The following is a 21,147-nucleotide window of genomic DNA, read 5'->3' as shown; positions in this document are numbered from 1 at the left end:
TTAGCGGACATCTGCCCATTTCAATAAGAGCTACTGTGCTCCATGGAACCGAAAACCCTAAATCAAATTGAAGATTTAGGAAATCCGGTTTCCCGATTCCTGATTTTACGAAATCTAACCATTAAGTTCTGACGAAAAAAAACAAAAAAAACGATTTGAGTTGGAGCAAACTGAAAATGTCTGATCTGATTCTAATCCGGTTCAAGAGGCAGGGAAAAAGTTCTGGGCCTGAACCTGCGAAGTCTAATGAGACCGAAGACAACAAACGTACCCAAATATCCCACACAAATGAACATCCATCCAGACTGGAGCAGGAGCACAAGTAGGTATTTTAAGCAACATAAGATGACATTTAATTGGAACACATAAAGCTTATGTTGAATGGACATATTGGCACAGTTCCACCGTAATAATATCCATACATCAATTTGAAAGCAACAAATATATGTTGCTCTTTTAACTAGGGTTTTGTTATGGACTTCTTTAGCCCATTTAGATTGGAGATAAGACAAGCATTGATACACAACAGATAGACAAAAATTAAAATGAATAGGACAAAGGACTTCTCCTCAATTGCACCAGAGAGCATTTAGCCCATGGCATACTTCTGGGTCCAGCTTCTTGCAGTTGTCTCATACTTATTTCTGTCTGTCTTGTACATATGAGCAATCTCTGGCACTAAAGGATCATCAGGATTGGGATCTGTCAACAATGAGCAGATTGAAAGCAACACCTGCAAAATGAAAACAAAATTTACAAATTGAAACCTAGACATCAACCAGACAAGAAGGTAAATTAGCATCCGCATTTAGTTAAAACATGTGCTTCACATTTAGTTAAAAAACATGTGCTCCACATTTACAAAAGTTGAACTAAGCTGGATTTAGAATGGTAAAAATAAAGCAGTGAATGTGATGACTCTTATATGCAAAAAATCATAAATATCAATGCTAAGATAACCAATGTCCTTTCCTTTGAAAGAGTAAATTTCTCTTTTAAAGGGAGGTGTCTTTTGTTAGCTTAAGGTTTCACTGAACATTGACCGAGTGAATGATAAGAATGAAAAAGGAAACTACATCTATATCAGTTCTATAGGTTGCAAGAATTATATAACTCACTTAAAAAATTTAAAAGATAAGCAGAATAAATCACTGGTCCCTTTGTCTGAAAAACTATTACGTCATCCATAAATGAAAGAACAATGTCTTTTTCTAAGTTCCAGATCAAAGATTTTGGAGTTGCAGAATAAGAACCTTGGATATGGTTAATGCAGGGCTCCACTGCTCCTTCAATATGTCTAGGCAAATGCTTCCATTGCTATTTATATTTGGGTGGAATACCTTTGTTCTGAAAGCTACCTGGGAGATACATTTATATAAAATCAATAAATGAGAGTGCACATTGATATAAGAGCAGATAATAAGGCTTCCTTTAAGTTTTAAAACAGCGCATTTCTTCTTCAATGTCAGAAAATAGTGGAACAATGTATCATTGATGAGGTCCCATTTTTTACGAAGACCATAGATGAGGCACAGACTATCATATATGCACTAAATTTTCTCTCAGATCACATTGTATATTGGGGGCAGACAGATAACAGGAGGAGATTATATCTAATCAGAGTACATTAAATACGTTGATTAAATGAGAAAAATCTCGCAATACAGGTGAAAGAAGAAATTTCCGACTATCTTAAAAAAATTTGAAAGTTACGTTGCAAGAAGAGTTCAAAAACATACCTTGGGAGGCTTAAATGGATAATCTGGAGGGAAATGGATAGTGACCAGGAAAACACCGCCAGCATATGGACTATCTGGAGGACCCATGATTGTTGCTTGCCAATGGAACATGTCTTCAGCAACAGGACCTAAAACATTTCCAGGAACGAGCCCCCAACCCAAAAAAAAGGGTAAGAAGAACAGCAAATGAAGATCTTAATAGCAGTCTTTGTACCAAAAGATAATGGGTCCTGACAAAGCGATTTTTTTTTTTTGAATTACATTCAAAAATAAACAAGAAAATTTTGTTTGAATTGAACATGAATTTGGAATATGCATAGAGAACATGTAATTTCAAATGAACTCTTAAAATATAATTGACCAGTTTGCTTTCAATATGTCATAACCACGGAACCACCCCAACCCAAAATAAAAATTTCAATTTATATCAGAAAAAAACTAATATCCCCACCATGATGAGCTATGACTAATATTCGATGGAAATAGGCTTAAACAATCAACACAACCAAGTTAATTCCCCATAAAAGAAGCAACACCATGGACAATAAATACTTTTCCATTCTACAATAACATACTGCTTTTTTCTATACTTGTTGACTCCAGAGGAAGGCCATGCTGCTAATTTATACGACCAAAACAACTAAGAATTTCTTTTTTTTGAGGAAAAAAATCCATAAAGACCCAAGCATAGAACTTGCAAAACCAATCAGGTATAACAGGAGGGATCAAGTCAAACAAAAGAAAATCGAAAAATAAATAACAATAGTAATACCAGCACTGCATGATGTAGGAGGATCTTTCTGCAAATCCTTGAGTTCCTTCAAGATCCGCTTGGAAGCCATCTCAAACTCTGCGATTAAACGCATAGATCACCACATATCAGAGATCGAAACAAAAGAGATACATATATAGAGAGAGGAAATGGAAGATAAAATACCTGAGATGAAATTGATCCTCCCTCGGGGATTGTGGTAGCTTCTGGATGGGTAGGAGGAGGAGGAGGAGGAGGAGGATTTTTATTCGAGAGGACGCGGAGAGAACAATCAGCAAAAGGAAGAAAAGGAAATTGGGGGAGGAATTTAGGATTGGGTGAGGTAATGACCTTTTATAAATTCCTGGGACCGCCTTCTGGTTCGATGGTTTCGACCATCGGATTGAGTTATTTTCTTCTGTATTTGGTGGTCCCCAACTTGGCGTTTTCTGTACGTAAAACCCATTTTTTCGCCGAAAGCGGCCGTCGAATCAATACTGTTTTTATTTTTTGGTGGTGGAAAATGAAAATTACACAATAATAATATTAATTACTCAATATTTAAAAAATTTGCATTATTTTGGTGGTGAAAATTGAAATGAGTTCATTGTCCATCCATGGAAGCAACGGTGTCGTTTTAATTTGGGAATCTGCAAGCGAATGCCGCGTTGTCGCTTGCTTTGTTTTAGCCTGGACGTCGTCAATTGGATGTTGCTTGATTCCGTTTGTTTGCTTCTCTTTTATAAGTAAAATGTCGTCATTTGACCATTTCTTTTTATTTTAAACGTGTTTGACCAACGAAATTAATAAGATGGGTGTTTCACGCGATTTATTATTAGATATATTTAAAATATTAACATAAAAAATAAAAAAATTAATAAATTTTATTTTCTTATTAATAATGATGTGAATTTAATAATTAATTTTTTTATTAATGTATTATGATACGATTAATTCGATATATTACAGTTATATTTTTAAAATATTCAATAATCTCTCATTTATTATTATTATTTTAATATTATTTAGTAATTTTGTAGATTAGTTCGTGAGATTTTTTTAAAATTTTTTTAAAATTAATTATTTAATTATTTTTTTAATGAATTGAATAAAAATATTCTTTGCGTTTTATAAATCAAATTATTACTTTTTTTTTCAAATAAAACACTATCATATTTATTTCTTAACTGAATTAGATATTATTAATAATTAAATTAATCCTTGGAAAAATAGTTAAATTATATTCATTGAATATTATATATATAATTAAAATTAAATATTAAACAATATAATTGTTTATTTGTAAAAATTTTGACTAATTTATTTGAGTAAAATAACTAAGGATTTTTATTTTTATAAAACATATAATATTTTAATTAAATAACTAATTTTTCATACGTTTTAAAGATTAAATAATAGTTTATTTTTTATAAATTCATTATCAAATTTGGTTTATATTAATAAATTATTTATATTTATTATAAATATTAAATAAGTATAAAAATATTATAAATAATAAAATTAGTTATAATGTTTATTTATAATATTCCATTATGTGATTATGAATATAATATATTGATTATTCCAATTCAAATTTGATCAAACTAATTTCAAATCAAAACCAGACGTGGGTTTTATAAGCTACCAAAACCATTATGATGCTTATTTTTTTTAACATAACTAATCAATTACTACTTAAAATTAATAATGTAATAAAATACTGACTTTATTTTGAAATATTTTTAATAAAGATGGAATTTAATTAATTCCCAATCATATTTTATCTATATATATATATTAAAAATTTTAAAATTAATAAAAAAAACCCTTTCATTTAACTTAAAAATTGATTATGAAGAAATTAATTAAATAAAATGGTCGTAAAATTCGCCCATATGCCAGACTGACACGCAGCCACGAAGAATCAACAATTGGGGACGGGCCTTGCCTATGCCAACCCAAACGTGGGACCCAATAATCTGATGGGCTGGTGCTAGAATCCAGATCAACCATATGGTGCGCAATGAACACGGCAGAGCACGTTAGCCGCCACCAACCGCAGTTTCACTTCCCAAAATTCCAACTCCCTCGGCCAGTCTCCGATTCAGAGACTCGCTCTATTGTCCAGTAATAATGAGCAAGTACAAGTCTAATCGGCGAGTCCAAATCGACGACTTGCAGTTGCCCAAGTACGACGATGTGGATGGCGATGAGGGAGATGACAGTAGAATGCGGTTGAAACCATCGGGAAGCAATGTGAGTGAAGACCAAGAGCCCTTCATGGGTATCAAGGTTCGAAGAAAAGCATCCCTGCATAGAGATGTAAAAGGAGACTACATAGACGTGCCTTCGAATCCATATTTGATGAAGACTTTGCAAAAGCTAGGTTAGATTGAATTGGGTAATTTGATGATTATATTTCTTGTTTTTTTCTCTTTTGTTTGATAATCGACTGTGGATTTTTTTTTCTTCCTTTAATTAGTTGCTTTGAGGTGGTATTTATTTTGGAGGACTTGTTAGTATTGAGTTGCTTGTTCAAGTTCACAAGATTAGGCTAAAAATGATGGCACTTGATGAGATCATCGAAATTATCCTTGCCATCAAAGTACATATGAATTGAAACGATTTAGGAAATTGGGGTCACAGGAATCGGATAATTTCATTGCTTTTATTTTAGAATGACCAACTCAAAGTTGAAACATTTAGGACTGTTGTGTGAATGAACTATGAAATTATGGGTCTAATGCTTATTGTATTTCTCGTGCTACACTTTAACGTGAAGTATCTGGTGCATAAGCTTTGGTCCTTCTCATTTAGTTGTCCTAGGGTTGTGTCTTTCTAGTTAATCGGTCATTATTATAAGATGAATTCATTGCTAGAATAATGGATTATGAATCCTAAAAGTGTTAAATATTGTTACATTCTATATATATATAATCGTTCTAATGTCTCAGTTGAGAAGGAACAATTTTCTATTACATTAAACATGATGAGAGTTCCCCTTTGGTTTAGATGAGGTCTCTGGAGAAATTTAATTTTGATCCTAATTATTCTATTTGTGTGAGAGAGGATGATGGAGAGGAAATAGTGGTTGAGTGGGTCTTGTGGGATCACTGTGCTTATCCTACCTTTCTTTCACAACGCAAATTGAAACAAAAGTCATGCCAGATTGAAAGGAAAATAAACATAAAAAATATTTGGATTTTTCCTCTGTGACAATCTAATGCATCTGTGGCGGTACTTAGTAGAAGATTCCAATTCCATCCTTAGTGAGGAAGTAGATTTCGTGGACAATCTGAATATTTTTCTAATGTTCTCCATTTGAATTTTGCAGGTGACAACCAAATTCTCTTTGCTGATAAAGTATTGAAATTCACTGCATCAGGGAAGATGAAACGGCGTATATTATTAATAACAGACTTTGCCGTTTATATTGTTGACCCAGAGACTGATGCACTTAAACGGCGTATAGGATTGGCAGCTGTAGAGAACATATTTTTGAGTGAATTAAGTGATAATTTCTTTGCAGTTGTCATTCCAACGGAGTATGATATGCTTATGGCTAGTACACGAAAGACGGAAATTGTCACAGTGTTAGCTGAAGCTACAAAGAGTGCATCTAACTATGAACTTGCGGTGGTTTTCTCCAATAGGTAAAAGAAATCTGTTGATGTCAGTTGCCATTCTTATGTTATTATTAGAGGTGTTACTTCTTAGGGTTTTCAGAAGGGGCTACTCAGTAGCTGCTTTTTGCAAGGGTAAGGCTAGGTTTAATAATTATGATCCTTATGAGAACATTACATTCATAAATTATTTGTTAGTGCATGATGTAGTTGCCTTAAGAGTATAGGAATATTTGGTGTAAGGTTTTATAGGAGGCCTCTGTCACTGACTTTGTAGCCAGTTTGTTACATGTATATGTGATGAGCCTGTGCAGAACAGAGAATTAGTTATGGTCAGAAAGGGATAGAAAGGTTTTCTAAGATAAAAGGAAGTGAAAATTGTTGGCTTCAGGATCAATAATTCTTTAGCCTCAAACCACAAGTAGAATTATGATTATCTTTCAATATTATTACTTACATCGTTGTTACTTTTTTAGGAGAGTTACTGTCTAAATTTTTCCTGTGGATTCTTACTTAATTGATAGTCACTTATCTTTACAGTTTCGAGTATCATGCAGCTGCTGAATTGGTGAAGGAAGTTCAATTTGAGGAAGTTGAAGGTCAGTTATGCTTTGTAAATTTATCCCTTTTTTGGACAGAATTACCGCCCCAACTATCAACTAGGACGTAACTTTAACTTGTGTTATTAATTTATCATGTCTTAATTTATGGGTTGCATATGTCATTTCTACTCCTGAAGCCTTATTTTCATTATTATCATCTCTCTTTTTCTCCCTCTCTGATTTCAGCTGGTGTTAAAACTAGAATTTTAAGGAAGTGAGGTGCAGCTTGTACATCCATTCATATGTTTGTAGACTACGTGGGGAGCAGCATCTTTCATTGTAAAGACACTGGATTATTAAGATTTGTTGCATTGCGACGTACTACTCAGCATCAAGGCATTCCATTGAAAATTTCGTGGTGGTGTTGTCGTGTTTGTTTTTTTTAGTTGGGTGCTGGGGGGTGGTGTGGGGTGTAATTCTTACGGTAAAAGAATGATTATTTTTTCAATACAAAACGAACTCTTTACAAATATATTAATTGAGATTGTTTGTATGTTCAAAAGTAATATAAGGGTTGGTCTGCATGTGGATCTCTGGAATTTCAGTTTGGTCCTAGAAATTTCCTGGGGACTCTTTTACTCTTTAACAGTTTCTTTTTTTCCCTCAAAGTTATAGTGGTTATCATCGAAAGGAAAAGGCCAATGGCCCAAAGTACAACCTAAACTAGATCTCTAACCGTAAAGAAAAGATCGGAAAGGAGCTTCTACACAGTTGATTGTAAGTGGAGTTGATATTCAAATTATATAGCCCGTCTGGAACATGCTAGCTGAGGTCCTTATAAATCAGGTCGAGAAGGGCAGTTTTCATGGTTTCGAATTGATTAGGTAGATGTTGGCAGGTAATCATAAAATCCTCGCCATTCTTCACGTGCACGTGCAGCAAGGCGCAAAACAAGTAAACTCTACATGCTTAACGATCAATTCCTGACTAGATGATACAATGGCGACCTTTTGACTCTATGCCCTAAAAAGGTTAAAGAAAGGGGAAAAAAAACCTTGGCTTTTGACTAGAGTTGGGTTAGGTAGTGAAGTAGCTAATCACAGTACCTACTTTGTCTCTGTAATAAAATGATATGCAAACAGCTCAATTAATTAATTATAACCACCAGCACAACCGAATATCTATTGAAACTACAAAAACAAAAAATTTACATCACCACAACTAATAGCAGGACACGAATCTCACCTTGGAGGCGGAGCAGAAGTGGAAGCTACGTCTGCAACCTATGGTGTTGGGTTTGAAACTGAGATTTCTAAATTAGTTTCAGAGGATGGTGGGTTTTCAGTACTCCCTCGTCGAACGTCCTCCACCATTCTCACTACATCAGTCATTTTTGGTCTCTGCTCTGGCATCCTCACCACACAACTCATTCCTATTTTTAACATCTCTACTATTTCCTCCTCAATATTAGGATACCTCAAAAGGTCAACATCAAATACTTCAGCAGTCCATTCCTCCCTTACCACAGAATGCACCCACCTCGCCAAGTGAACAACCTCATCACCACCTGTGGAATGTATAGGGGATTTTCCAGTCAGAAGCTCAAGCAGCAAGACCCCATAACTATAGACATCGGATGCATGAGTTGCTTTCCTAGAGTCTGTTATTTCTGGGGCACGGTACCCTGCAGCCCTCATTACTGATGGCGGCACTGGGCTCATTAGGGCAGCCAATCCAATATCAGATATGCAACCATATCCCTCAGAATTGAGAAAAATGTTTGAGGCTTTAATATTTCCATGGACTAGTTTGCCACCATTCTGTGTGTGTATATGAGCAATGCCCCTTGCTGCACCGATTGCAATTCTCAGCCTGGTTTCCCAGTCCAAAGGAATCCTGCCTTCCCCTATTGTATCTGCAAAATTTGATATGCATTTTCAATCAGTAAAATTTCTGCAACCTGCAGCTTAGGTAATTTATCTATCATTAGCAACGTTAAATTGCACATTGGACATAAAACAAAATTAATTCTAGAATTGAAGACATGCAAACGAGTTCAATGCAAGAAAGACATTTATAAAAGAAAATAGTTAAACCAGCAGAGAAAGATTAAAGAAAAAGAAGTCTTTTGACATACCATGTAGCATTGCAGAAACACTCCTTTGCTCATAGTAATCAATAATCGTAAGCTTCTCATCCTTTGAACAGTAATATGCCCTAAGCGCACATATATTTGGATGCCTAATGCTTCCAATCACTTCCATATGTTGCTCAAATTCTTTTACCACAGGCACTTCTTTCAATCTCTTCACCACCACTGCCGTTGCATCATCAAAAGCAGCCTTGTAAGTTGTGCCAAAAGTTCCCTTTCCAAGCACTTCAGCAGATGCTCTCAGTAAGTCTTCCAAGTCGAATGCAAGACTACAACCTTCAAAGAACACAAACCTGTTGCTTTTTTCTTGGCTTTTCAAAGTATTTTTCTTCGAAGATCCCTCTCTCTTTTGTGACTTCGTTGGTAATCCACCTCTCCTGTCTTTCTTCAAGTAGCAGCAAACCATCAAAAGAGCAATAACTGCAAATCCTAGAACGCAGCCGCCTAGTACAATCCCCAATATTGCGGGTTCACTTAGTTTCTTGTTTTTCCTTGGTGGCTCAGGTGGGAAGGCTGGAGGAAGGGCAGTTTCTGATGAAAGGTTGTTACCAGAAAATACCCGACTTGGAAATCTTAGAAGAGATCGAGGCACACTTCCAGTGAGATTATTGTTGGTTAAATTTAGAGATTGCAAACTAGGAATTTCAATATTAGGAATAAAACCCGAAAGCAAGTTGTTAGCGAGGTTCAGAGAAGTGAGGTGTGTCAAATTTGAAAATGAATTTGGAATGCTTCCGTTAAACCCATTATTGGAGAGATCAATAATTGAAAGATTCTTCCATTCTGAGAAATCTGAAGGCAATGGGCCTGAGAAGTTGTTGAATTGAAGATGAAGGTCGATCAAGTTTCCAAGTTTGGAGAAATCGGAAGGGAAAGAACCTGATATACCATTCGATCTGAGACTCAAGATTTGAACTGCCGATAGGCGACTAAGAGTGTTTGGTGGGATGGGGCCTTGAATTCCTTCTCCTTGCAACCTCAGGGCTATAACTCTAGACTGATCACCATTGCAGGTAACGCCTGTCCATTCCCTGCATACTGAAGAGCTCTGCTTCCAATTGAGAGAATTGGACTGATGAATATTATGAAGGAAATCGAGTAAAGCTTGTTTATCTTCAACTGGCTCTGCAATGGCGGGCAAAGAAACTACTCCAAAGAAGAGAATTACAGATAAAGTGAACAAGCAGTTCATTTTCAATGCTTGTTTCCTTCTCAGCCAGAATGAAAAACCCGGCAATGGAACCAAAACGGAGATTGAAGAGGCTGGTAGTATCTAATAAAATTCCTGGTTACATCTACATGAATTTGGGTAAAAGATGGATCAGAACTGGGAACGGATCGACAGAAAAAGAAAAAAGGATTGCAGTATGGTTTCTAAAACGTAGTGATTCCTTTGACTTTATTAGGTGCCCGTGGTCAAAATTAGCAACTTAACCTCATTAGTGATTACGCAACCTGGACAGTTAGTAATTCGTTGACTTTTAACTGAGGAATTATATACTAAAATAGTGTTACTGTATCATCCAAGCCAGTAACCAATGAATAAGTTAATTTATTAATACCGGAGTCGATCTCGAATTCGAATATAAGAATATAATTTTATACATATATAAATATTAAATAAATTTTTATAAAATCATAAATAATTTTAACTTATTTCAAAATGAATCGCAATACCTGTAATTTTATAAGAAAAAAAAACTTGTATTTCCATAGACAGAGATGACTGCTTGTGGATCTTTGAATTATTCTGCATTTCGCACGTAAGTAGATGTTCTGTGCACAACCCTCCTGTAATTAGTTTTGCTTCTTTTCGTTCTTGTATTTCGCTTTCTGTTTGGTTTCTGTGAAAATGAAAGAATACTGTTGATGACTCGTGAGTAGGATTGAATTTAATTTCTAATATAATATTAACCGCCACCTATCTCAGGTAGAATAATTTATATGAAAATGGAAATACAAGTTTTTTTTTCTTATAAAATTACAGGTATTGCGATTCATTTTTGGAGAAAAAAGCAATAACATTCTTGAAAGACCCAAAAAGGATAGAACAGTGAGAGAATGGAATGATCGTTGTTGACAATGATAAGAGATTATTATAAATGGTGATTGATATATGAGGTGCTTTTGCTTAGGAGAGCAACATCACATGCAATAAACTATTAGATAATCATTCAAAACGTCAAACAATACTTAAAGAAAAGAAGATTATCACAGCTAGCGCACGAAACAGGAGGATTGCATGCGGAGACAAAAGAGCGACTGATGCATGTTATCAAAGTTAATTAATCATTTTACGGGCTCTAAAATTTCAGTTAATTTTAACTATACAATTATAAAAAAAATAAAAAAATATAATTAATAAAATATAAGCATTAATAAAAAATAACGTAAAATCATAATTAATTCAAATTTTTTGTAAACATTAAAATAGATTATATGATTGTTGGCTTTTTCAAATGAATATTTAAATATATTAACTTTAAATATAATTGTTTCAATTTTTATTCTCTATAAAAAAAATAATTGTTATAAAATTTATAATAATAAAATATATAAAAATATAATTTATAATAAAATATAATATTTATTTTAAAATTAATTAATATTAATTTTTTAATTGATTGAATTTATTTTTAAATTACATAATCGAATCAATAATTTTGTTATTAAAATTATAAATTATCGATAAAAATAATTTATACATTGATTATTATTATTTTTTTATATTAATAAGATGATCTAAAATTTAGCTATAAAAAATAATTAATACTAATAAATTAAAATATTATGTTAATATGATTCTTTTAAATATATGTAAAACAGTACAACAGAAGAAAAAAAAATAAAAACTTAGCATCGATCGGGACTCTTTCCATATAGAACCGCGAAAACCGGCTTCTACTTCATCCTTTTCTCCTTTGTCCGAGAAGGTTTCTCTCTCCTTTTTCCTTTTCTCACATAGTTAATACCCTTATTTATTTATTTATTCATTTATCTAATATTAATGTTAATGTACACATTTTTTAAGGCATTAAGAAGGGAAAGATTGACTTTTTGAAGTCTACTTTCCTTAACGTTAGGAGTAATTATATATTGTTCCGTGATTGCTTACAAATATGTTATGGGATAGCAAATTAATATTTAATAAGGAGTATACTTCATGCGTTTTATAATTTTTTTTATATATTTTTTAATTATTATTTATTGTTTTATATTATAATAATATATAAATTAAATATTATAATTTTATTTTATTTTATTTTTAATAAACTTTTCAAAATATTTATAAATATTTAATAAAATTTAATATTTTTAAAATAAATATAATAAAAAATTAATTTTTTGAGTGGGGCGTTGTGAGTTAAGCATGTATATTAAGAAGGCTGTATCTGCTATAATTGGTTAGTAAAGTTAGGCAAAGGAATAAACTAAATGAATATGGTGATCAATATTATTGAAATTGCATCATTCATTAATCAAGATGTGAAGACTACATTTTTAATGAGATAAATAAAATATTAAATGATGTGTATAATATAATTAATTAATAAAATATATAAATTTAAATAAAATTTTTATTCTATAATATATTCTGTTTCTTCAAAACTAACAAATCAGAGTGGCGCAGCGGAAGCGTGGTGGGCCCATAACCCACAGGTCCCTGGATCGAAACCAGGCTCTGATATATCAGTGAAGCTTCCTCTATTTGTTTTTTCTCCCACCTACGAGGCGCAAACGACGTCGCTCCTCATTTCTTTCACTCGTCACCACGTGTCTATATATGAGTGGGCTGCAGTTGCGCGATATATCGCCAAAAGAAAAGAAATATAAAAACCAAAATGAAAATTAAAAAGAAAAAATCTGAGGACGAGAAAAGAGAGGAGAAGGAAGGACGACACAGCAGAGTAGAGAAGAGAAAACAAAACCCTAAACCAAAAGCTCCAAAATCTCGCGATAAATAAAGAAAAGAAACTCCCAAATCTGCGACCTCCGATTATCTCTCCGTCGAGAAGACCAAAGCTTCTCTCTCTGACTGTAAGCTCCTCAAGTTTCTCACTAATTCTCTTCTTTTTGTTTCTGGCTCCTTTTACTCCTCTCTTTTGTTTTTTTCTCCAACAAAATTTATTTTTTAGTATTATCCATTACATACCTCAATTCTTAGTTTCATGGATGTGGCTTTCTCGTGTTGAAGATTATTCCTCTGTTTGCTTACCGAGAAAATGAGTGAAATTTTGAAACTGTACAATGCAAACAAGTCCACTGTAGATTTTACTTTTGTAGAGTGGGAAGCTGAACTAGTTATGAGTATACTTTCCAAAATATTTTCCTTCGAAACAAATAGAACTGATTGGAACTGTGATCTATTGGAGGACAATTGAAGCATCAATAAACAGAACTTTTGCAATCTCCTTTTGAATTGTGGAGAGAAATAGATCAGGAGACATTTAATGTGTTGCTCGAAGTCCTGGGTGTTCTGCCCTAAATTATACACTTCACATTTAATTAACTGTGCTTTTTAAAGAATGTTTGTTTGATGATGGAAAAATGGATTAAAATCTATATTAATTCATTTTTTTAATTGTAAGTTGAACAAGTAAGATACGATAAAAAGTTGTGGATTCATCCAATACCTTGCAAACTGTTATCAGTAAACTTTTGGAATATGTACAAATGTTTCACTAGCACCTGCACACCACCACTACTACTTCAGCAGTTCAGCTTTCTAACAAATGTGTTTCTTTTATATAGGTCAACGTTCAGAACCACAAAAGATCTTAAAAATCAGTAAGTTCAATTTATTATTGTGTTATGGTTACTGCTTTTTTCTTTGTTTTTTTCCTGAGATCATAGTTTACGAGTAATCTGTACAGGATATTATATACAACTCTGCTGTTGATTGTTTTATGTTGTTTATTTGTTTATAGTAAACTTATTTTCCTACTTTATGATGAACGCGAACATTTTCTTTCTTCCCTTTAAAATGTTAATCCCTTTCTGTTTATCATTTATGTATTTGGTCTACCATCTATTTAATGTGTCTTGATGAAAGATTAGCAAGAAAGTAAAACAAGGCAAGTGTTACATATAAATGCGCTGATTGTATGTTTATCTACTTTCAGTGGTTCGAGAAAAAGATGTTTGTTGGGAATATGCTGAGAAATTGGATGGAAACAAGGTGAAATGCAAATTTTGCCTCAGGGTTTTGAATGGTGGCATTAGTAGGTTGAAGCATCATCTATCCAGGCTTCCAAGTAAAGGTGTAAATCCATGCAGCAAGGTGAGAGATGATGTCACTGACAGGGTAAGGGCCATAATATCATCAAAGGAGGACATCAAGGAACCATCTAGTGCTAAAAAACAGAGGCCTGCAGAAGCCAAATCTCCTGGAAATATATCTACAAGTAAAGCTCTCATGGGTGTGGAGGCAGTATCTCCAGTTGCTAAAGTTTATCCTATTGTTACATCAATAGCCCCTTCCTCCTTAAGTAACCAAGAAAATGCTGAAAGAAGCATTGCACTTTTCTTTTTTGAGAATAAGTTGGACTTTAGTGTTGCACGTTCACCATCCTATCAGTTAATGATTGATGCAATAGGAAAATGCGGTTCTGGATTTACAGGCCCTTCAGTAGAAACGTTGAAGACTATGTGGTTGGAAAGGATCAAGTCTGAAGTGAGCTTGCAATTGAAAGATATTGAGAAAGAGTGGGCTACCACTGGTTGTACTGTCATTGCTGACACATGGACTGACAACAAATCTAGAGCTTTGATTAACTTTTTTGTTTCCTCACCATCCAGGACCTTCTTCCACAAGTCTGTAGATGCATCATCATACTTTAAGAATACCAAGTGCCTTGCTGATCTATTTGATTCTGTTATTCAAGACTTTGGTGCTGAAAATGTTGTGCAGGTAATTATGGATAGTAGTTTCAACTATACTGGTATTGCCAACCATATACTACAGAACTACGGAACGATCTTTGTGTCTCCCTGTGCTTCTCAATGTCTGAATTTAATTTTGGAGGAGTTCTCAAAAGTTGATTGGGTAAACAGATGTATCTTGCAAGCACAAACATTATCAAAGTTTATATACAATAATGCCTCAATGCTTGATTTGATGAAGAAATTTACTGGAGGGCAGGATTTAATCAAAACTGGTATCACAAAGTCTGTATCCAATTTTCTATCACTACAATCAATGTTGAAGCAAAGATCAAGGTTGAAGCTAATGTTCAGCAGCAATGAGTATTCTACAAACTCATCATATGCAAGTAAACCACAAAACATAACTTGTATTACCATTGTGGAGGATGGAGATTTCTGGAGAGCAGTGGAAGAAAGTGTGGCCATCTCTGAGCCCTTTCTCAAAGTGTTGAGGGAAGTATCTGGCGGTAAGCCTGCTGTGGGGTCTATATATGAGTTGATGACCAGGGCCAAAGAATCAATAAGGACTTATTACATAATGGATGAGAGCAAATGCAAAACTTTTTTAGATATAGTGGACAGAAAGTGGCGAGATCAGCTCCATTCTCCTCTTCATTCAGCTGCCGCTTTTTTGAACCCAAGTGTCCAGTATAATCCAGAGATAAAGTTTCTCGTTTCTATTAAAGAAGACTTTTTCAAGGTTATTGAGAAGCTGCTTCCTACTCCTGAAATGAGACGTGACATCACCAATCAGATTTTTATTTTTACGAGGGCAAGTGGAATGTTCGGTTGCAATTTAGCAATGGAGGCACGAGACACAGTTGCACCTGGTATGTCTATGATTGTGTGTTGCTTACTATGTCTCTCTCTCTACGCTTGTGCACTAATCTGGAGTCTACGCGAAATGCTTTTAAAAGTCACTAGCAGCATGTCATTGGAATGTAGGATTTGAGGAGCATATTACGTCATAATATCATGAGAACCATTTGTGACCAGTATTGTGTGTGAAAAGTCCTCATTTCCAGATTAACTTTGAGCTACCCCTAGTTGGAAGCAATCTTTTTCTTTTTCTTTTTCCTTTCTTTCTTTCTTTCTTTCTTTTTTTTTCTTTTGATGAGATAGTTGCAAGCAATCTGTTGTTATTCTGTCATAATTTAAATCATACATGAGATGGACGAAGTTTTTTTAGTTTTTTTTTCAAAATTCAATAGTAGCTAGTGTTATTTTCCTTGATTTTGGGTACCACTTTTATTTTGAGGCAATTAAAAGAACATTTGGTCTAATGATTCCTGGCCTTTGAAATCCCTTGAGAAAACTGTGGTGGTTTGTCTGTATTCATAAATAATTTTGGGTATGTTTTTTCAACACAGAATTTTTAGTACTTGTCCCCTTAATCATGCTTTAAAGTTTTCTATTTCATACATGCACCCTCACATGGATAATTATATATCTCTGTGGCTCTGCAACTTATGCTTTGTACAATTTGATTTGTGTACTTCCCTCCCATCGATAATTTTGTGCTTTAGACAAGTTTTTATCAGTACCATTTATTTATTGGTCTTGTAGACTTACTGCTGACTTTATTGTAGGGCTGTGGTGGGAGCAATTTGGTGACTCTGCACCAGTATTGCAACGAGTTGCCATCAGAATCCTGAGCCAGGTTTGCAGCACTTTTACTTTCGAGAGACATTGGAACACATTTCAGCAAATTCACTCTGAAAAGCGAAATAAGATCGATAAAGAATCATTGAATGACCTTGTTTATATAAACTATAATCTTAAGTTGACCAGACAAATGAGAACTAAATCGTTAGAAAGTGATCCTATCCAATTTGATGACATTGATATGACCTCAGAATGGGTAGAGGAGAGTGATAATCCAAGCCCAACTCAGTGGCTTGATCGATTTGGTTCTGCATTAGATGGGAGTGACTTGAATACACGGCAATTCAATGCGGCCATATTTGGTGCTAATGACCATATATTTGGTTTATGATATTGTAACTCTTTGTACACTTACTCACCTGGAAAATTAGCTCTTGTTATTTTAGTGGACTACTTGCTTCTTCTTGTCTCTGTTTCAATAGATCAATCATTGAAATTTAGAGGTAGCTATGGTTATTTGTATCTGTTCTCATAGGTCCTCGCTGGTGATGCTCTACAACTCATCTTTAGAGCTTTTAAGGAAAGAGGAAGTTATATATTTACCAAAACAAGAGCATAACGGCACAATTTGACCAAAACGGATCATCTCATATACGAGGAATGAGATCAAGGCGCATGAGATCAATTCAAGTGCTTTCTCACCAATTCCACGCTGAGAACTGGAATTAGAATATAATATCTTCCTTGAAAAATAAGTAAGGAAATTAACTACTATATCCTCTTTTTCCCCCTTATATTTAAAGAACAATTAATTAAATTTAATAAAAATAACACTCTATCCTCATATTTTCATTCATCCAATTTAATTTAAAGAAAATATTTTAAATTAATTTAAAATTTTAAAAATGTAAATGCTTTTATATTTTCTTATTTTTCTCATTAATTTGAATTAAAAACTTTAAAAATGTAAATTCTTTTATATTTTCTTATTTTTCTCATTAGCTTCCAAACATACACGCGGTCTCCAGAATCTGGAAGTTTCCTTTTTTCCTACCTTTCTTATTCTTCTTCTCTCTTCCATTTTTCCTCCCTTGCTGCGAAATCCATACTACGAATTTAGGAACAGGGCAAGCTCACCGTACGATCAACAATTCCCTATGTACAGGACGTCCTCTTCGTCGTCGGCGCCCTCAAGCCACCCTATGTATGGACACTCTTTCTATCCGAGAATCGGTCAACAAGAGCAGACCGCTGTCCCTCCCGTACCCCGCAACTCCTTATATCACCAGACCTCTGCTCCTTCGCCCTCTTCCTGTAAGTTGATCCAAACTGTTTCTCTTTGTCTCCCGATACTTTACTGGAGTCTGATGAGTACTCAGTCGTGATCATTTCAATTATCAAAACTAGACGCAGTGTTTTTTCTTTTCATTAACTTGTATATGCTCAAGAGGGAATTTCCCAAACTTTACCCTATATTTGGATCCTTAATTAGGCAAGAGAATTAGAGAGAAAATGGAAGAGAGGAAATGACGAGAAAATAACTGAAATCAAATTTGATTTGGAAGCTAAATCAAATTTCTCTCAGAAAGGAGGGCCATTAAGTGTTTTCTACCTATTTCCCACCATTTTGGAGAGAAAAATTTTGGATCATTTGCAGCAGATTGGGAAATATAATTTCCCTTTTTTTCCAGTCTTTTCTCTGCATTTCTCCTCCCTAATTCATGTCCAAACAAGAAAATTTTGAGAAATTTCATTTCTTTTCGTTTCTCTTATGTTTATTTCCCTCAAACCAAAGGGGAGCTAATTAGCGATTGATGAGAGGATAATTATGAGTCGGTTAGCTTTTACTTTGATTGCCATCACAACGATTACTAGAGGTTTTAGACTTATTTGTTTTGCAAAAGACCTATAGCATGTTTGTATAATTTTACTAAATTCAAAATTTGTGATTACTTGCACAACCTCTGCAGCTGGATTAGGCATACGAGTTGCTTTAAAGCCAGAGTATCGGATCACTCCTCTGGTATGATTTGATTGTTTATATTGTTGTTCTTTTCAATTTCAAAGAATTTTCTAGTAATTGACGTGCATTTAGCTTTAAGTCATCCTGATTTTTTACTATGCTTTGCACGGATCATTAGTCTGTTTTTGGTTTATGGATTGTGTTCTAGGGATAACTAAACCTACTCTATGCCCACCTCATTACTCGCAGTAATACTTTATTTGACTTCAAGTTTTCAAATATTTATGGTATGAATGATCTCATGGTGGAAAATTAACAAAAAAAAAAGGTCACATCGGTTTTGTGTGTTCTATGAATTACAGCGCATGCATCCAATTCTGCAGATCCCACTATCTTAAAGTCTTATTCTGCTTTTCTTCATCACTCTATTTTCTGCCTCTTACATTTCACTAACTTGAGATGTGATCCTTTTACCATCTTATGTGCAAGGAAGATGATGTTATGATAATAATTATAGCAGTCTTTCTGATTCTTTTTTATTGTTTTTGAGACTCAATTTCAATGACAAAATTAACTTCTTTTCTATTGTATTGTTTGGCCACTTATTTTTGGTTCCTATGATAGCCAAGTGCATATTCAAGGGGTTGTGTTTTTTTCTGGTCTCTTGGTCTCAATTTGGATAGTCCAACCTGAATTTCATTATCTATAATTGCCCTTGATGTAGCCTCAATTGTCACCACAACTGGGAGATATCCCGCGGAGTAACTTCCAGTTTGATTTTGAGTTTGAGCGAAAAGTTTTAGCTGAAGCTGAGAAGGAAACCCCGAGCTGGAGCAAGCTTGGTTTGGAAAGTCTTCCTTCTAAAACAACGGAATCAACTTCTTCATTGGTATACTATTTATGTTTTTCCCATTTTGTTTGTTTTTTCAAGTTTACTTTGGGGATGGAGGTGGAATTGGTTATTGAACACATGGGGAGCATTTTTAGGCTTGGGTATTTGGTGATTGTGTGTCATAAGCAAGACAGTGTCTGTTGCTTGGTTATGTGATGATTTAAATCCCATGAGAGCCTCTTGATTTTAAGTAATTATTGTCACGCTTTTGTGAACATAGCGGATTATTGACTGATTTCTTCTTTTCAAGAAAGAAGTCTCTTTTCATTATCAGTTGATATCTTTATCTTCCTGCTGTTGAATTATGAAATGAACTTTGTTTTGCAAAATGCAAATGCAGGGTCCAACTGTAGATCCTGTAGTGAGCAGATATGTCGCATCAGGACTCAATCGAGAAGCTGTTAGTCTTGCTGTTGCTAACTATGGCGACAATCCAACTAAGGTATCTTCTTTAAGCTTTTTTACTTGTTTTAATAATGGGATAGTGGGGAATTGGTAGTTGCTATGTTAGCATTTGCTAATAATTGCTAGGATCATTTCCTCCTGTAGTATATATATATATATATATATATATATATATATCATAATTCAAAGCTCAATATAAAGCTTTGTTGTTTCCTTGAATTGATTAAATGCCTGGTATGTGCCTTGACGTCAGGTTCAAGCATTTGTCAATGGTTACACCCTTCTAAGAGAAATGGGATTTTCGTCGAACAAGGTAACTGAGGCTTTACTCATGTATGACAATGACACAGACAAGGCATTGGCACATTTTCTTAACAGCTCATCGTAAACATATCAGACACATATGGCTGAATGTTGTTTGGCTGTATGCTACTATACAACATTATTCTGGCCTTGTACCCATTGTAAAAATATGTTTAACGGACTTAATGTTTACAATTGGTTTTGTCAATTGATTTCAATATATGCTCGACCCTTGTGGCTTAGAAATAAGCAAGGGGTAGAAAATAGAACTTGCTAGATGCCGTCATACAATTGCTCTTCAGGATACTATAGTCTCCTACAACTGAGGGGCATAACTAACTCATATCATTATTTTAATTTTCTGTTCGCACAAATGAAAGAATTATCAACATATATGTTTGTTTGTATTCATCAAAACTCCCTGCTGTAGTTATCCAAATGTAACCAAACGATTTTCCAGAGATAGGCAAATCAACTATTGAAGCTAGTAGCTCATTCTTCGATGAAGTTCACATGAAGAAATCAGGAAATTCCAGCCGTTGAACGAGTAAAGCTGTTATATTTTTCTATTTGCTCGTCATAATTATTCAAAAGCTTAATGGTGATGATGATATCCCATTTGACCTCATATGGCAAACAGTGTACTTAGATGGTGTGTTTAACATTGAGTTTCAGGATTATATTTATGTGCTATTAGAAAAATAATGTAAAATGACGTTCCCAGTGATACGCAGCCGTCTTTAATAAATTTCAACAAGTGCAATATTGAACTTGGTAAAAAAAACAAAAAACCATATAATAAATACTGCACTGCAATGCCTCAAGTTATTTCCCACTAGTAGCCACAACATATAATTAGCCACAATATACAATTAAGGTCGAAATTAAATTTAATTGAATAAATTAAAAATTAAAAATTAAAAATTTATTTATATTTAAAATTAAATTAAATTAAATTAAATAACATATTTAATTGAATTAAATTAAAGTAAATTATTTCAATTTAATTTAATTCTTTAATTCACTGATATCTTCAATTAGATATCCTCTTTATTGACTTTTGTAATTTAAGTCATCGTCACTAAATCTCAAAACTTAATTTATATTCAATATCAACTCAATCATCCATATCTATAATAAAACTTAATTTATATTCAATATCAACTCAATCATCCATATCTATAATAAAACTTAATTTATATTCAATATCAACTCAATCATCCATATCTGTAATAAACAAAACAAGG

At 33.9% G+C, this 21,147-nt stretch overlaps 5 protein-coding genes and 1 non-coding gene across 9 annotated transcripts; 4 read left to right on the top strand and 2 right to left on the bottom strand.

The window, feature by feature from the left end:
- Positions 1-327: 327 nt before the first annotated feature.
- On the bottom strand, positions 328-2,871 carry LOC110618045 (ubiquitin-conjugating enzyme E2 10). The gene is made up of 5 exons (XM_021761061.2): positions 2,677-2,871; positions 2,512-2,589; positions 1,740-1,867; positions 1,254-1,358; positions 328-733 (listed from the first exon to the last, which is right to left on the bottom strand). Exons 2-5 carry the CDS (start codon positions 2,579-2,581, stop codon positions 590-592), a joined length of 447 nt encoding a protein of 148 aa, XP_021616753.1. The 5' UTR covers positions 2,582-2,589; positions 2,677-2,871; the 3' UTR covers positions 328-589.
- A 1,634-nt stretch (positions 2,872-4,505) lies between these two features.
- Positions 4,506-7,187, top strand: LOC110617933 (myosin IB heavy chain). Its single transcript, XM_021760931.2, has 4 exons — positions 4,506-4,876; positions 5,825-6,143; positions 6,654-6,712; positions 6,902-7,187. Exons 1-4 carry the CDS (start codon positions 4,624-4,626, stop codon positions 6,931-6,933), a joined length of 663 nt encoding a protein of 220 aa, XP_021616623.1. The 5' UTR covers positions 4,506-4,623; the 3' UTR covers positions 6,934-7,187.
- LOC110617932 (probable inactive receptor kinase At4g23740) lies at positions 5,035-10,284 on the bottom strand. Its single transcript, XM_021760930.2, has 2 exons — positions 8,793-10,284; positions 5,035-8,570 (listed from the first exon to the last, which is right to left on the bottom strand). Exons 1-2 carry the CDS (start codon positions 9,997-9,999, stop codon positions 7,939-7,941), a joined length of 1,839 nt encoding a protein of 612 aa, XP_021616622.1. The 5' UTR covers positions 10,000-10,284; the 3' UTR covers positions 5,035-7,938.
- Positions 10,285-12,423: 2,139 nt separating this feature from the next.
- On the top strand, positions 12,424-12,495 carry TRNAM-CAU. Its single transcript has one exon. It is a non-coding gene; the product is annotated as a tRNA-Met (tRNA).
- Positions 12,496-12,640: 145 nt separating this feature from the next.
- Positions 12,641-19,121, top strand: LOC110616668. Of its 4 annotated transcripts, XM_043957584.1 has the most exons (5): positions 12,852-13,595; positions 13,931-15,562; positions 16,322-16,392; positions 18,308-18,360; positions 19,025-19,121. In XM_043957584.1, the coding sequence occupies exons 1-4, from the start codon at positions 13,541-13,543 to the stop codon at positions 18,314-18,316; spliced, it is 1,767 nt and encodes a 588-aa protein (XP_043813519.1). In that variant the 5' UTR covers positions 12,852-13,540; the 3' UTR covers positions 18,317-18,360; positions 19,025-19,121. The 4 variants fall into 4 exon arrangements, with proteins under 4 accessions (XP_021614805.1, XP_043813519.1, XP_021614806.1 ...); XM_021759113.2 differs by lacking the exons at positions 18,308-18,360; positions 19,025-19,121 and adding an exon at positions 12,641-12,845 and having other exon boundaries at positions 13,560-13,595; positions 16,322-16,790; XM_021759114.2 differs by lacking the exons at positions 18,308-18,360; positions 19,025-19,121 and adding an exon at positions 16,873-17,209.
- LOC110616558 lies at positions 18,528-19,985 on the top strand. The gene is made up of 5 exons (XM_043957804.1): positions 18,528-18,587; positions 19,025-19,189; positions 19,232-19,300; positions 19,533-19,634; positions 19,851-19,985. The coding sequence occupies exons 1-5, from the start codon at positions 18,528-18,530 to the stop codon at positions 19,983-19,985; spliced, it is 531 nt and encodes a 176-aa protein (XP_043813739.1).
- Positions 19,986-21,147: the final 1,162 nt, after the last annotated feature.

Source organism: Manihot esculenta, chromosome 6, assembly GCF_001659605.2.
Source record: "Manihot esculenta cultivar AM560-2 chromosome 6, M.esculenta_v8, whole genome shotgun sequence".
NCBI lineage: Eukaryota > Viridiplantae > Streptophyta > Magnoliopsida > Malpighiales > Euphorbiaceae > Manihot > Manihot esculenta.
The sequence above is the reverse complement of the archived record's forward strand: the minus strand, read 5'-3'. Positions and strand labels throughout refer to the sequence as shown.

Coding starts and splice junctions, on each gene's coding strand:
- LOC110618045 (XM_021761061.2), bottom strand. CDS start 2,581: ATGGCTTCCAAGCGGATCTTGAAGGAACTCAAGGATTTGCAGAAAGAT. Junction 1,868..2,511: donor TCCTACATCATGCAGTGCTG/GTATTACTATTG, acceptor GAAATGTTTTAG/GTCCTGTTGCTGAAGACATG. Junction 1,359..1,739: donor ATCCATTTAAGCCTCCCAAG/GTATGTTTTTGA, acceptor TGTATCTCCCAG/GTAGCTTTCAGAACAAAGGT.
- LOC110617933 (XM_021760931.2), top strand. CDS start 4,624: ATGAGCAAGTACAAGTCTAATCGGCGAGTCCAAATCGACGACTTGCAG. Junction 6,144..6,653: donor GCGGTGGTTTTCTCCAATAG/GTAAAAGAAATC, acceptor TTATCTTTACAG/TTTCGAGTATCATGCAGCTG. Junction 6,713..6,901: donor TCAATTTGAGGAAGTTGAAG/GTCAGTTATGCT, acceptor CTCTGATTTCAG/CTGGTGTTAAAACTAGAATT.
- LOC110617932 (XM_021760930.2), bottom strand. CDS start 9,999: ATGAACTGCTTGTTCACTTTATCTGTAATTCTCTTCTTTGGAGTAGTT. Junction 8,571..8,792: donor TGTTTCTGCAATGCTACATG/GTATGTCAAAAG, acceptor CAAATTTTGCAG/ATACAATAGGGGAAGGCAGG.
- LOC110616668 (XM_021759112.2), top strand. CDS start 13,541: ATGTGTTTCTTTTATATAGGTCAACGTTCAGAACCACAAAAGATCTTA. Junction 13,596..13,930: donor ACAAAAGATCTTAAAAATCA/GTAAGTTCAATT, acceptor ATCTACTTTCAG/TGGTTCGAGAAAAAGATGTT. Junction 15,563..16,321: donor ACGAGACACAGTTGCACCTG/GTATGTCTATGA, acceptor ACTTTATTGTAG/GGCTGTGGTGGGAGCAATTT.
- LOC110616558 (XM_043957804.1), top strand. CDS start 18,528: ATGCCCACCTCATTACTCGCAGTAATACTTTATTTGACTTCAAGTTTT. Junction 19,190..19,231: donor CGGAATCAACTTCTTCATTG/GTATACTATTTA, acceptor TGTTTTTTCAAG/TTTACTTTGGGGATGGAGGT. Junction 19,301..19,532: donor TTTTTAGGCTTGGGTATTTG/GTGATTGTGTGT, acceptor ATGCAAATGCAG/GGTCCAACTGTAGATCCTGT.